This window comes from Sturnus vulgaris, chromosome 2, assembly GCF_052056855.1.
Source record: "Sturnus vulgaris isolate bStuVul1 chromosome 2, bStuVul1.hap1, whole genome shotgun sequence".
In the NCBI taxonomy this organism is placed as follows: Eukaryota; Metazoa; Chordata; class Aves; order Passeriformes; family Sturnidae; genus Sturnus; species Sturnus vulgaris.
In genome coordinates, this window is record NC_142244.1 from 101,585,309 (window position 1) to 101,601,792 (window position 16,484).

General features: G+C 40.2%; 1 protein-coding gene across 2 annotated transcripts in view; it reads right to left on the reverse strand.

Moving 5' to 3' along the window:
- GEMIN8 (gem nuclear organelle associated protein 8) overlaps positions 1–13,051 on the reverse strand; it is a 28,557-nt gene extending 15,506 nt beyond the window's left edge. Inside the window, exons 1-4 of one of the 2 annotated variants that reach the window (XM_014875868.2) lie at positions 12,906–13,051; positions 12,107–12,151; positions 8,488–8,524; positions 5,329–5,806 (exon numbers count right to left, since the gene is read on the reverse strand). In XM_014875868.2, the coding sequence (XP_014731354.2) occupies positions 5,329–5,806; positions 8,488–8,490 (481 nt within the window). In that variant the 5' untranslated portion in view covers positions 8,491–8,524; positions 12,107–12,151; positions 12,906–13,051. The remainder of the gene's footprint in view (positions 1–5,328; positions 5,807–8,487; positions 8,525–12,106; positions 12,152–12,905) is intronic. The other variant, XM_088160212.1, reaches the window with a different exon arrangement.
- Positions 13,052–16,484: the final 3,433 nt, after the last annotated feature.

The following is a 16,484-nucleotide window of genomic DNA, read 5'->3' on the forward strand; positions in this document are numbered from 1 at the left end:
TCAAAAGCATCTCTCAAGCACCCACACATATTGCAGAGAGTGCTTTTATTTCACAGGCATTTCTCAGAAACTTCAGCAACTTAGCTTCTATAGACTGTGGTAAAGTTAATGCCAAACAACGCTTTTTGGTTTGTCAAAAAGTTTGTCAACCAAGGCTGTTAAAGGCAGGGAAGTTGAGCAGATATTTCTAAGTTCACAATCCACACTGCTTGGACAGTTTAGGGTAAGGAAGAAAAAAGGAAAAGAAACGATGGGGACCAGAAGTCTGTAGTTTCAAGAATTTGAGCTACAGTCTCACAAAGAAAAAGGCAGATAAAAAAAACAGGGAAAAGCATTTAGCAAAATTGAAGGGAAGAAGGAAAACATGGTGGCAAAACCCCCTAATCAAACTCTGTTTTCCAAGAGGCATGCAGGCCTTAAACAAAACCAAAAGCTTCATGGATCTGGTACGATTCAAACAAGTTATAAAACATGGAAAATTCCATTACTTCCTCTTCACAAAAGAGGCAGTGGCAACTAACATCTTTCAGAGAAAAAGAAACCTGAGGGGAAAAGTCTACAGATTGCAGTTTTGAAACAAACATCTTCATTCACCATTTCCGTTCATTTCTAAAAAAATATTTTCCATCTAGCATATAAAAATTTGAGACATTATTTTTGGGAAGAGCTGGAGGCTATGTGTGGGCAATACAGAGGCTTTGATGGAAAAAACTAGTCAGAGCATTAACAAATGACAGACTATTATCCTTCGGTAATGAACTGACATGATGGTACTTTCCCTTGCTTTTCTTTGTTTTTAAATAAAGGATTCTGTCCCCATCCTGTTAACAGAATGGTTCTCAATGTACTTGCAATGCTGCACTCACTCAATTATAGCAGTGATTTTCTCTTATAAGCAAAAGGAAACAAAGAAAAATTGTGTAAGGACAAACTACATGTTTCAAAGACTAAATTAAGAAGTGTAATAAATATGTGCAATTAGACAATTTACAGAACTGTTAGGGTTGTGAATCTTCTTTTCTTGGTTTTTGCTCTTTTAATTCTTCCAAATGTAAAAAGGCAACTTACTGCATTCTGTCGTTTACATCTTGGATGCCTGGAGATACCTAGGTCTGATAGGTATGGTAACACAGGAAAACAACTTTGTCCTTTTCAACTGCCAGAGGGGAAAGTTAAATGCAACCACAAACATTCCCAAGATGCATAGTACACTTGGATCATCAGCCACATGAAGAACCAGAATGACAGACAAGCCTGACAAGAAAACTCTAAAAGAGAGAATCACTATATAATTATGATTGCATGTGAAGAAACAAGTGAAGAGGAATTAAAACTGTCTCTAAGGGTTTTAATCAAATGCACCATTATCTAAAACATGAGATAAGTTTGTAGTATATTAGTATGTCTGAGTTCCTACAGCCTCAGCAAAATTTTGCTCATAATTACTTCTGGGCATTCCAGGAACATGTAATTGACTACCACACATGATACAAATATAAAAACTAGTAAGAAACTGATGTGACTTCAAACACAAAAAAAAGATTGTTTTAAAAGAGGTTGGTTGTGAACTGTATCACTACAGAGGTGTTAAATCATGCAGCAAGTTTGCCAGTTTCAAAGCCCTTACTTTGCAAGTCAGACTATCTCTGCAAATGCCCACTGAGAAAACAAAACAAAAAATCCTACAGAAGCTAGAAATTTGCTTGTTTTTCAAGTTTGTGGCAGCTACCAAGAAATTAAATAAATCTTAAATTTTCTTCTTTGGCTAGTCTGACCCAACATATTTCTTATCTTTTCTCTTTGCAATTAGCATTAAGGTTTGTATGTTACCATCTAGGCTCAAACGCCTTTCAAAGAGCTACAGAATCATAGAATCATTAAGGCTGGAAAAGACCTCCAAGATTGAGTCATCTGATTCCCACCTACATCTCAGGCCTATTTAAGTCCTTCACAGTTAAAGTTTGCAAGATCTTATCCTCTGATGTCTGTAATCATTTATCTCCAGCAAGCTCTAGATCAGGCATTATAAGTGAAGAGTCTGACATCAGCTAGGATTTCTTTTAATCCATTTGATTATCCTTCTACATGCTGATGAGACATCTGTGGGTCAGGTGTGGGAATGAGCTATATCCCACATGAAAAATCAAGACTCACTACAGGTGCCCAAAGCAGATGCATTAATGCTATGTAGTATTCCCTAATTTTGGATAGGTAGAAAAACACCAAACGAACAGAGGTCATACTTCACAAAGATTGGTATCCCCTTCCTTATGTGCCAAATTCCCCATTCTGTGTCCCATTGCTGCTCTGCTCCCTTGTGACTCACACTTCATTCAGTTGCCCATAAGCCTATCTAACTCTTGCAGACTCTGCTTTTCTGCTTTTAAAAGAAGAGCAAGCTGTTTGTCTTCTCCGAAGTGAATATCAAGGTGCAGGGGTCAGAGGCTGTGAATTCCACCCGGAGCCCATTACTGATGCCAGAGGAAGAAAATATGAGACACAATCTCCCCCTTAACATTCCCTAATGATTGCTTTTACTTTAACTGATCGTCAAGGTCCCTATTGGTATTCCACTGGGGCACTCCCAAACAATCTCATTTGCATTAAAGGCAATGTAAAATTCTCCAAATCTCTTTTTCAGACGTGGAGGTGTAAATTTCAGGTATTACTGAAGTTTATGCTACCCAAGTTTCTCTATAAATCTGCTCCTAAGGTAGGCATGCTCAGGATATGCAGTTTGGGATTAAAATGAAAAGTCATTAAAGAGAAAATACTCAATAACTGAGGGTTTCTTTTGCAGATGCATTATCTCAATCTTCTGAGGCATCAATATGGAATGACAATTGCTAAATAAGTATGAAAGTTATAACATGATATAGCATCATTATGGATCACAGCTTAATGAACCTCTAAATTTAATTTTGTTCATAAACAGCAATCAGGAAAATTAATAAAACTACCCCTTAAAGTAGAGTAGAACTGCTGATACCTCCGAGTTTTAAGTTTTCTGTTCTGCTTGGATGTGCTTTTCCGTTGTGCTTGGGTTATGAAGACAAAACAGTCTGATTCCAGCTGGGGACTCAAGGACAGCATCTTTAAACCTCAAGCCCTAAGCATAAACAACGTGAAAAGAGGAGGGCGGACACACAAGCAAGCAAGGAGGATGAAACTTCCCTATTTGAGACTATTAATTGGACAGTTGACTCCTGCATGCAAATGGACTGAAACCCATAAAGGTGTGAGATCTCGTGACCAAGCCCTCCTTTGCTTCCATCTTGGAGCCATCCAGGCAGGGGCCACGACTGTGGCACGTGTATTGCTGGGGTGTGGCTTTTGTAGGCCTTTCATAGGCCTCACAATAAATGCCCATTTTATTCTCCCCAACACTGTGTGTAACCTCTGTTCCAGCTCCTCAAGGCATCACTGCCTTCAACATGGTCTCCATATCAACTCACTTCCACACCATCAGGGAAACAATGATTTCCCCCCCCCCCCCCACCTTATGTGTCTTTTTTTGATAAACTGTAACAGAATATAAAATTTATTTTATTTTCCTTTTCCCTCACCATGCAGGAAAAAATATTTCCAAACAAGATCATATTGTGTTTTTAATTACTCACAAAATTAGCATTGGTGAAAGCACCATTCACCCTAGATTTCTGTGACACTTTTAAATTTCATTAAGTCAAGTACTTGTTTACTTTTTCATGCTTTGAGGAATTATAGATGCTTATTTAGAACTATCCTCACTTTATTAGGGAAGCTACTAAAGAAACTGAGGCATGCACAGTAATGAAAGACCAGAGCCTACTTGAAATTGCATGAAGATCTTCAATAGTGCCACTGAAGCACATGGAGTTACACTCGTCCAGAATTAGGTTACTACACAGCAGAGACCAAATTATTCCAAAAGGCTCCAAGTACTGCTGTGGTGGAAGGAACAAAGGTAAAATTTGTATTCTGAGTCACAAACTTCCTCCCAATTCATCTGCTCACCATAAAGAATCAAATAATATTTTTAGCAAGAGCAGCCAGTGAGGGGTCAGGAAGAGACTAAATAGCTACACCAAGGTCATACAGGCTATTTACTACAGAAAACATCTCTAAGCCCTGATTTCCCCATTTCCAGGATACCACCTTTAATCGCTCACATACCTTTAAACACCACTAATCATAATAGTCAAAATAAATCCAAAGAAAATGTTCTGCATTCCAAGAAACAGCCCAGTGTCTTAAAGCACCATGTACCTCATCAAAGGAACATTCCAACAGAGAACACCAAGCTGATTCTGCAAAAGCACGGTGAGAAAGGGATTCATGTCAGGCACTACCACAGAACTCCTTAACTCACCTCCCTCTGCTAACTAGATCAACTGTGCATCACACAGATGAGAAGTGTGAAGTTAAGCTGAGTTGTTTCAGTGCACCCTCTGATACCTGCTGATCAAAGAACATAAACCACTTTTTCCTTCCCTTCCAGTCATTGCCTTTATTATAAGTTTTTAGACTATCTTCTCTTTCAGAAAACCAGAGAAAGCTCTATTAAATATTCATTATGGGTATTTTCTACTGGAGTCATGTGAGTAAAGTTATTTTTATCATATTGCTTTCTTAAAACAGATCAATTTATCTGCAACATCTATATGAGTGAAGTGTCAATAAAGTGCAGCATAATCCTTTACTTCTTTTAAGGATTTCAGAGAAACAAAAATGGCCAATACCTCTGAGGATCAAGACCTGAGAAAAATTATAACACTTTGGCTTACATTCCCTACCAAAGGACTTAGGTCCAGATCAAGATGCAAAAACAAACAGAAACCTGTGGTAAAGAATTAAGAGGATGCAGGGGGAGAAGAAAAGAGTAATGAAATTTTACTGTCAGGTTAGCCAAAGAATAACAAATAAAATGGCTACTCTGTGTTATAAAATACTTGAGGCTTACTCCATGCTTCAGTGATGGAGTCAAGCATTTCCTGTGGGCTCCCCCCTCAGATAAACAACACATTAACTAGATTTAACCACAAAAATTCTGGAGTTTTTTTTCCTCAGCACTGAAGACTAATATTGTCTTCTGGACAAAAGTGTTATTCTCCTCTTGGCAGTCATAATTTTCTCTCTCTCACCAAAAGCTTTCAAAGATGTTCTGAAACTTATTTCTAATGAGTACTTAAGTGCACTCATCAGTTCTGCCTATTTCAGTCAATTGATTTGCTCACTTGCAGGGCCTGTTTCTGTGAATTCTTACAAAACCCATAAATGTTGAAGCCATCCAGCACTCAATGTTATGGCCACCAAATATCACAAAACACAAAACAAGCACAGACTTACGCAGCTCTTCTCGGTGCCTCTCTGTCTCTGCAAAAAACTGGCGAAGCTCCTCTGTGATCTCCATGTTACTCAAGTCATATTCTATCTCCCCTTCAGACTCAGAGTCTTCCTCCATTTCAGCATCCCATTCAGAGTCCCTTTCAGCATCCTCTTCCATTTCGGAGTCCTCATCAGCATCCTCCCTCTCCTGGTAGGCATCTGCGTGCTGCTGAGCTCCCCCATGATACGGAACTCTGACATCTGGTCTATAGCAGGCAGAATAGTTTTGGGTATGTGGGAGATCATTCCCATCCCAATCTGAGTAGTGGCTGCTTGGAGAGGCTGCAGCAGGATGCCATGGATGCCATGGCAGATGATAAAAGCACTCCATGGCTTTCCTGTAGGCTTTCTGGTGCCTGTGCATCCAGCGCATGGCTAAGTCATAGTGCCTCCAGTACCTCGCGTACACTTTCTGACAGTACCACGGCTCGGTGTCCTCCTGTGGCCAAAACACATGGGGAGAGGGAAAGAACACCAAAAAAATCAACCACACACCACAGCACTAATGCCCAGCCCCTCCCCCAAAAAAGAAGGTATAAAGAGAGAGAGAAACAAAGAATAATTGAGGGGAGCAACTAAATGCAAGCACAACATTGCCTTTTAATCTTCTGTCATCCTTTAGCTATGATAGCACATGGAGATTAGAAAAATAACATGTATGAGCACAGTGCACTTGTGCCACACCTCATCACTCCTACAAGAGATTGTTTAGGCATCAACACAACTACCACTGAAGAACTAGAAACAGAGAAGTTCTAGTGTCCAGAAGGTATTTTCCAAGTGTTCATGCTACTACAGTGGGAATCAGTTATTTTTAGGAAATATGTTGTGTGGATATATTCCACAATTCCTTAGACACTCAGGAGTTGTAAGAACTGAATAATTCCAAGGTATAGATATTAAAACCTATACCTGATTTCCAAATCCACAGACAGAAAACACAAGAGATTAAAATTCCTCTGCATTAAAAAAAGTGCATTCATTTTATCCAGTAACATATTTCCTCCAGTAATGTACTTCCTCCATCTGCCTGCCAAACTTTCTCAGAAAAGGTCAAACAGCAATTCAGACAAGTTCATATATCTACCATGGCCACAATCAAAAACAAGACTGTATTTAGCCAAATGCAAGCTGCCAGTAAATCTCCCTTTTGCATTCATCACCAACCAAAAAATGAAAAGATGCAATAAAGTGCCACTGATAAAGTACAGAGAAAAACAATTCCATGGGAAGAAACATAGTGTAACACACCTTCTCCTGTCTTCCAGCTAATCTTAATTTTTCTTAAAGAACTATCATGCTGTTCAGATTTCATGAGAAACTACAAAGCCCCATAGTCCCTGTAGCCTTAAGCTCCCTTCACACAAGCCATTTCATCTCCACCCTCATCCTACTCGAAAAAAGCAGGATAATAGAGGATCTTAAAAAGAAAGCCATAAAGTAGACTAGAGCCTAAAACAACTAAACCAAATAGCAACTATTTTCTCCCTTTCCCTCACGTCTTAATTTCCATAGAAAATCTTTTATCTGGCAAAACTAGCTGACCAGAGATGAATGTGACATTTACAGTCCTTTATTAAGGCGCATTCTTTTCTGTTTTTTTTTTTTTAAGGACATTCAAGACAAAAATCTTTTAAGCCTGTTTTCTTGATCTGCACTGGCACTATTTGGTACCCTTAAAATAACGATTCTCTGGAGAAAAGAAATCTCAAGGCAAAGCAGAAAACTCAAACCTAAAAAATACTTCCCATTCAACACTATCCAGAAAGGTTTATTTACTTTACTTACATTTGTTTTCACTTCATGGTTCTCAGACAATAAAGCAAATGCTAATGAGTTTGGAATAATAATTGCAACTCTCATGGCTTCTTTCTGGAAAATTGAGCCTATTATTCTGTAAGAGATCAATGCTGTATCTTTTTAAGGTCATTGCTAAGTGCTCTCAGAAACAAAATATCTTCAGCCAATAGAGTACATAATGAAAACTCTCCACAACAAAATTGCATTCCTTAAGGATCAAAAACTGCAGCCTATTTATGAAGGGCTGTGTAGCTCAGCTATGTGATTTGAAAGTGCAGACAATTTATCTTTCCTGAAAAGAAAGAATTAATGTCCATGAAACTTGACTGCTATTTTCCTCTTGGTCTAACACTGCACTGCTACAAGACCATGTACTTGGAGTTCCCAAAATGCATCATTCCTAAAACGAGTGGGTAGAGGGAAAGCATCTGCCTTCCATATGGAATTTCTTCATCCTTAATCATCCAACTACCTAACAGCCAGGATGAACGATGTTTTATTTACTGTTTCCCTTTGCTTAAGAATGTCATATAGCAAGTTACTTTTAAAACATTTGCCTATTTTTTTCCTTAAATATTAAAATACTCTGAAATCCAGTTTTGAAAGACTATGAAGCTTGACTAAAGCGGGTATCTCCTACATTCTATATATCTGCAAAAAAGACAATATATTATTTAAAAGCTCAAAAATTATCTCCAGCTCTTATAAAATGTTTCTAAAAAGGAACTTGATGACTTTACTGAAAGCTCTGGAATCAAGCTGGATGATTTGTCTGGCTGACTAGCTCCAGTTGTTAATTTAAGGGAAAAGAAGACAAAAAAACAGTTCATGCAGACAGAACTGTGATGCTGGTGCTTGTCCAACTACTTTTTGTGAGGGTTTTTTTTGTTGAAAGCAACTCTTGAAAACCACTCTTACATTTGAATTTTAAAAATACATCTGTTAAAAAAGAAATTACAGAAATGTTTTACATTTGGGTGGAAAAGGGAAAGGAACACTTTCAGTCTCACATAATTCTGTGTCTGTGCTTTTTCAGCTGTGGAATAAATGGAAATAAGAGATTTCCGCAAGGAAACAAAAGCTATAAATCTAAGGCAAATGATCAGTCCTCTGTTATTCTCCTGTTATTTCTCTGGAGTCCTCCCAGGAGCAGACAAATCACTCATTGTTGTAATCTGAATTCTATTTTCAAAGCAATTTAGTGACTTTTACATCTAATTTTTACATGTCTGCACTCACAGTTCAATAGAAGTGTTTATATGCATTTTATATATAAAATATGACTCAGCTATCACATAGAAACCCTTGAAGACCTCTTACCATCTCTTCAGTTTTTTCTGATGATGATCAAGGGAAACTAGAAAAGAAAAGAGCAGCTTTTTAATTCATAAAAATATATGTATTAAGGTGGTCACAGGCACTGAATATATTTTTTGTTATATTTGAGTACTATGACCTACAGCTGTTAAGCATCCCTTCTCTGCTGGGTCAAGTTGAAGTCTCTTACTGATAGATTTTGATAAGCAGCAGTAAACATCCCATTCCATAAAATTCCCCACTACAGTAAGAAAGTTAAAAGGGAGAGTTCTACAAAATGTAGCCTGAAATGCTGGAACTGAACATTTCTCCCATTGGTCTTCTCTTTCTTCATGCTTCCACAACTTTTATTCTCCAAATTAATGCCACACAAATTGTTCTCACTTTTTAGCTGTGTCTGCACACGAACTTGTATATAATAAGCAATTGCCATAAAATGATTAAACCCATCCTGATTCCACTCATGCAGTGAGATTTCTGTTTAACCTAGGCTGCACTTTTGACCACATATAGTCCCTTCATTCTCTTTGCTTCTCTCTTTTTTTTTTTTTTCCTCCCTCCAGCATCTGATCCTACCTCCCATGAAGAAAACACAGGTCAGTTCAAGTTGCAACCACATTTTTTAAATGTGAGGAAAAGGCATAAGGGAGAGGGGCAACTGGACAGGAAAAGAATAAAAAAGAAAAAAATGGTTGTGGGGGTAGAAAGAGAGAACAAGAGCTCTATAATCCCCAGGCAGGATTTATAATTATCAACATTTCCAGTGTGGTTTACCAGTAGATATCATTGAGAAATATTCTTTATCTCCCCTTATCTGACAATTATTTTATTATTTATTACATATTATTTTATTTATTTAGTACACTAGTAGGTTAGCTGCTTCATTCACATATTTCTCCTGATATTCTCACCCTCAGCCTGAACTTTATTTTAGGTGCCAGTGAAAGGTAAAAGAAATAGAGTACACTAAACTACTTATTGCTACTCTTAAGGTATGGTCAAATGCTATTCCCAGAAACACTGGAATATAGCCAAGACAGCACTTAAAACGTTGTAGATTTATACCAGGATAAAGCCAGGGTTTTTCAAAATGCATATGAACACAGTACATAGACCAGTTGTGCTCTGCTTCATATTTAACAATACTGATTAAAGAGCAATTTTTGTCACTTAAGACAAACCATACTGCATGAAAGGAGAACGGAATGGTCAAACAAAATGCAAATCATGCAGCAATCACAAAAGCAAATGACTGCCCTTTCCAAAGGCCACACTAAGCTCAAAACCATACACCCCTGGTAACACCCATCTGTCTGCAAGAAGCTCTACATACAGCAGCACTCCACTGCAGTTGATGGAACAATTCATGCCAGCAAGGGCTGCAGAGGCAGGCATTAGGCAACTAAAACATGAGAGCCACTGGATTCTCTCCTGCCTGCTTGGAGAAAGAAGAAAACCCAGCACTAAGATCCCTGCAAAACACTGCAGCTACTTGTAACTCAAAACCCATGCATACATAAAAATTACTGTGTCATCCCTCTGTGCATTTTAAACATCTCATTTCCAACCACTGCTTTCTTCAAAACTTTCACCTCCACTCTCATGATGTGCACGTGTACTTTTTGTCTCTTTCCCGTATATATCTTTCCCAGATACATCTGGATACTGTCAAGGTTGCCATAACATCTTTTTCTAATACTTAAAAAACCTAAGCCCACGATAGCCAGTTCTTTAATTTTCCACTTTAGAAAAGTAGGTGTGTTTAATTTTCATGTCCATTCTAATTCCTACATGACAAAAATTTCTTTGAAACAGCTTCAGAATAAACAGAAATCAAGACTGACCTCAATGTAAATAATTTTTAAAGCAGTAATTGGTAAAGTCTGATACTTTATTATTAACACACAGCATGTACATATGCTTTCTAAAAGACAAGGAGGGGAAAAACCCTGGCAAAACCATCCAACTATATTAGTTTACCAAATATGAAAAACCTGTTTTGCCAAATACAGAAACTTTAATTATTTTCATAAATTATTTATGAAACATTAGACTACAAATATAAAACAGAGCATAAAAATGCTGCAAGCAAGGGCACTAAATTAAAAAATTAGTTTATGTTCAGTTGAATTACTCTTCCAAAACAAACTACATAAAATATGAAACATCACAAGCTGCAGAAAAAATAAATGTAATAGTTCTATGTCTGTAATTTATACTTAAAAACGAAATGTCGACCAAATGAACATACAAAACTCACCAGCAAAATGTGCAATTTAAAATGGGAAAGAGATTTGTTTGCTTACACTGATCATCAATGATGGAATTATTTTCTACTTCCTTCTCCCAGTTTTAAAATATTTCTCCACTGATAATGAACCAGGGATGTACCTCCTTTGCTCAAAATATGTCTGTCCCCCTTACCAGCTTAAGGCAGGTGAACATTAGAGAAAATAAACAAGTCTGATTGAAGCAATGACAGCATTTAATTCCCTTGGAATCAAAAGAAATTAATACAATGTCTGTCATACCACAGACACAAGCTCAGTGCACTGGGGTTTATAACTTGGTAAGTAAATCCCACTGTGGGACCACTCTGGGACTAGTGGTGTGCTGGATACAACATTGCCACACAGAGGAAACAGGGACAACTCCAAGGCTAGAGCAGGATCAGTGAGGGTTCCACTATTCACAATATCCATCGACACAAGATTAACTAACCTCTTGCATGATACTATGGTAAAAACATCTTATGTTATTCAAGGAAGGCTGAATTTCAATAAATTCAGCAGGTTTCAACAAAACACATTTATACAAAGCTTTCATGAAAAAGCCAACTACATTTGAATTGGAAATGCCCCTAACAATAGACAACTGAGCAGCCCCTGTGCCCACTGCTGCTTTTGTCCCTGCTGTAGGAAGTGTCCTCAGTCAAGGCCAGAGCTGCCCTAACTCATTTTCCAGTTTCTGGCAATGGTTAGTATGAGATACCCAGGAAAATGTGACATTATTAATAGAGGAATTACTTTTCCAGTACATTCCTCCTGATTTCAACAAGTGGTAGTTCAGACACTTTTTTATCTCCAAACTGGTTTTGGCATTTAAAGCCAAAATCCCTATGAGTGATAGGTGTTTCCAATAAACTCCTTGGCAGTAAGCTTCGCAGTTTAAGGGATTAAACATAATTTTGTGCTGTATATTTTGAACTCACCTTAGTACATACTAGCTAAAAAAATGTGAACATAACATAAATAGAGTACATCCTCCCATGAACACAATTGCATTTTATACTTCTGGTGCTTACTCTGATGCAGAATTACCACCAGAAGAGGGAAATGTCTAAAAAGTGGTCTGACACTCTGTGCTTCAGATTACCACTGTGCATTGCTGTGACGTTTACTTTAATACCAAAGTGCCCTAGTTACAGTCACGCAGAAACACAAGCCCGTGATTGCTGGGACAGTTAGCAGCAAAAATTATTTCTCTTTAAAAGAAGAGGTAAAAACTCTCAACGCTATACACTGCATTCTGGTTTGTGAATGACTAAATACAAGACTTGTCCAGCACTTAGGATACAGTTACAGCTGTTTCTCATCCCAACAGGAGTGCTGTGAAAACCCACCTATCACTATGATGTCCAACGTCCTTAAAACAACAGCAGCAACTCCTGTGAATGGAAGGGAAACAAATTAGCATACTGCAAAATAATGTTCTCAAACTTTAGCATGTCTTAGAGATCTTTTGGCCCTATCAGAAGCCGAGGCAGTGTGATCCACTGTGGCTCCTCAAAAAAGCGTCTTTATTCTCTGAGCTCCAGGACATAAACCCAAAAGCTAGTTCAGCCAAAAACCAGAGGGAAGAAATAAATTGCTAAAAGATGTATAATTATCAGTAGCTTATGTTTCATATATATCTGGTCAATTTAGTCATAAACAAGGAACAGGATGGAACTTCTCCAGTACAGCTTTTCAAAGTGTAAGTAATTTCATGGTCTCAAAGATGTCGTGCCCAGACTCCGGCAAGTGACTGAAAGGCTGGCAGGAGCGATGAGCAGCTCCTGTCTCAGCAAACAGGGCACACAATTCCATCCAAGGGCTGGCAGCAGCACAGGCCTTGTGCCCCGGCTGCCCCCAGCGCACAGAGCGCCGGGCTCGTTCATGGCCGCCTCAGGCCGCGGGCCCATAAACTGCAGAGAAACGGCAAAGCCCCGCGCCCGTAGCGCTGCCACAGCCACCGCCCGGTGCCACAATCACCGCCCTCGGCCCCACCAGGCGCCCGGGCTCCCACATCTCCCTCCTGAGCCCTTCGCTTTCCCGCTCCCGCCGCCCTTTCGCCTCGGCTGCCACCGCCCTCAGCCCGGTCTCCTCTTGCGGGAGGTCCGGGCCGCGGCCTGCGCGGGGCACCGCCATCCCCGCACCCACCCGGGCAGCCAGGGGCTCCGGCGGGTAAGGAAAGCCGCGCCAAGCCGCCTCCAGCGCAGCCTCGCTCCGTTCCGGCGGGGCCGAGCGCGCCCTCCCCGCCGCTTCCGCCCGGCGCTCCCGGGCCCGCGGCGCCATCTCGCGGTGTTGTGGGGAGGCGCCGCCGGGGCCCCGCTCCCCGCAGCCGCCCCAGGGAGCCGCTCACGGGCACGGCGCTGCGAGCTCACAGAATCACAGCATCAGTTAATTTGGGAAAGACTTGAGACATCGTCGAGTTCAACCTGTGACCGAACATCACCTTGTCAACTAAACCATTGCACTGAGTGCCATGTCCGGTCTTACCTTAACCACCTCCCTGGGCAATTTATTCCAATGTCTAATCACCCGTTCTGTGAAAAACTTCTTCCTAATGTCCAACCTAAACCTTCCCTGGCACAGCTTGACATTATCTCGTCCTGTCACTTGTTACCTGGGAAAAGAGCCCAAGAAGAGGCCTCACTGCAGCCTCCTTTCAGGGGCTTGTAGGGAGTGGTAAGGTCTCCCTGAGCCTCCCTTTCTCCGGGCGAGCACCCCCAGCTCCCTCAGCCGCTCCTCACAGCCTTGTGCTCCAGACCCTTCACCAGCTCCATGGCCCTTCCCGGGCAAGTTCTGAGTTCCTGCTGTCCCACCTCACCCGTGGTCACCATCTCCAGTCCCAGCACACACACAGTGCTCACCAAGCTGACGTGTTACTCAAAACATGCATGCGCTGCGTGGTGGTGGTGTGGCACTCTATATTTTACCCTCTGGTTATTATTTTTTCCATAGTTAATATCTTAATTTTCTGTTCAGATGCCGTACTGAGCCTGTATTTTCACGGGACTGTGAATGAGCAGCCCCTTGGGAATCTGTCATAGCTGGCAGAGCAGGGATTGCATTTTCCCCTGTGTAGCATTTTACACTCTCTATATTAAATTTGCCAGCTATTACTTGGTGCCATAATGTTGTTGTGTGTTTCTTCATGGTCAATAAACCCCTCAGCTCTACTATACTGAATAGCCCAGTCTGTGCCTTTCTCCGGATAACTCATGGATGAGCTGTAACACACAAGTATGTGTGCTACAAGGGCTTCTCTCTACTAAGGCTTTTCCTCTCCTCTCCTCTCCTCTCCTCTCCTCTCCTCTCCTCTCCTCTCCTCTCCTCTCCTCTCCTCTCCTCTCCTCTCCTCTCCTCTCCTCTCCTCTCCTCTCCTCTCCTCTCCTCTCCTCTCCTCTCCTCTCCTCTCCTCTCCTCTCCTCTCCTCTCCTCTCCTCTCCTCTCCTCTCCTCTCCTCTCCTCTCCTCTCCTCTCCTCTCCTCTCCTCTCCTCTCCTCTCCTCTCCTCTCCTCTCCTTTAATTAATACTTCTGCTACAATAAATCCATCCATTAGTCCAGTTTTTCAGCTCTCCTGGTGTGTTTACTCCTCTAGCTGCTTGCCTGCTGAGAATTTCAGCAGATTGTATTGAGAAAACTTTCCAATTTCATATCGAGTCTCATTCATATAGCAGATTTCTACATTTATTTCTCATATATCTACTAAAGTTACTTTTAAGAATAGTTTCTACTAATTTGCCTGGTATGGGCATCACATTTAATAGTTCATAAGATCTTCTTTAAAAGTGGTAAAAATAGTAGGATGTAAATATATTTTCCCTGTGTATGACCAAAAAAGTAATTGAGAGCCTTGGTCTCCAAGAAAGAAATGTTTTATACAACTACCAGCCTGCTTTGTCTGATGGGCACCCAGTGCACTCAGAGACTTCCAGCTTTTCTTGCTCTGATCTGTGTATTCCTAGAGGCAGATTTGGTCTGTTTTATGCTGACACATTGGTACCTGCTTTTACATGTGGCACACTGATGGCTGAAGGCTGTGGACAGCAGCACATCGAGGTTATCTTGGAGAGTCAGTAGGTTAAAAAAGGAATCAGGCAAATCATAAGGGGAATATCTGTTAGTCATCAAGACAGTTCTGGCTTAAGAAGTCCTGGTGCACTAAGGAAGAGCTGCTCTGTGCTTGCCCTTTCATTCCTGAGGACACTGACAAGGGCCACTCAGGGGTGATGGTCTGTGCGGATCTTTAGTTGGAGTAAATTATGTTGATAGGTGATTATGTTATATAGATATTAAAATCAAGGCATGCTTAATTGCTGAACTGCTGCACTTTGCATGGGAGAAAGGTATCAGGACAACCTGAATAAAGGTATGGCATATGTGTTGGTTTTGTTAAACATATCCGTCACAGGCAAAGACTTCAAGTAGTGTCTTACTGTTGGTGCTTTGTAGATTTTGAAAATGCAATCAGTATTGCAATGTTTTGTAGTTTTGTAATATTTCATTTTGAAATATTAATTTTGGGGGTAGTCTTACTTATAAAATGTACATTCTCCTGGTTCACTGCTCCTTGCTTATTTCCTTCTATCTGCCTTACTTATACATATTTGAATTTGCAGAGTTATTGTCTGGAAGCAGACAATACAGAAAAAGTTATGTTATGGAATCTACAGAAATACCACATTAAATAAACCTCTGATGATATACACTTTTTTAAACAGTGAAATCAAATACTTCTTGTTCGCTGAAAATCAGTTTCTTCCTCTGTGTTTCACCTGATCACTTTCCCTGGATCACTTTTAAATCTTTCACTTCACAAGATATCTGCTGCTGTATGAGCTGTGTTTTCCTTGGAAGACCATGTACATATTTAATGAGTTTAAAATCTGTCTTATCAGAGGAAAAGGAGCACCCTGGCAAGGTTTGCTTTTAAAGGAAGCCCCTTACGTGGTCCCTCCCACAACCCTACAGTAGCGAAGGTCTCATTAATCTTTGATTGGTACATAAATTTTTTTCTACACTCATGAAACATGAAAAATATAAACTGAGGCTAGAATGAAGTGAATACTTCTGCAATTTCTTGGTCAAAACTAATGATTTGGTGATGAAAGCATAGCTCCTATTGATTCCAGCATGAGATCTCTCACAGGCTGAGGGCCAGGAGCATCACAGGGGAGCCTTGGTTTTATTAATCACTTTTGTCAATGGTGTCCCATAGTGCAGCACGTCCCTCTTGAACTACTTTCTTCCACGACTGTGTTCTTTGCAGCTTTCAGTGTTGCTCCAATAGGCTAAAAATAAGGACACTCTTTGCTGGGAAATGTTTCCTGGCAAGAAAGCAAAATGTTGGACAAGACTACCTATTAGAGTATGGAAATTTCTTCACGGGAGACAGCATTTGCTGTTGTCGAGTCTTAGAGAATATTTGTTGGCTACTCGGATTCATTAATTAACCAATAAATTTCACTTACCTATTCTTTAAGAAGCTTTGAGTTTAATGGCTGGAGGTTTTTTTTTTTAAAAAAAAGATGTAGAAAGTTGAAATCTGCAGCACACATAAGCTGAAAAAGTGTTCTGGGCATCAGATCTGAAGGGGAAGTAGTTTCCAGTGCACAGTAGCAATGACTAAAAGTTGAAAAGTGGGCAGTAACCTCTTTTTCTTGTTCTGCTGTTCAAGAAAGGTACATCTGTCACACCCAAATGTTGCACAACTTATGCAAATTTGTATATAG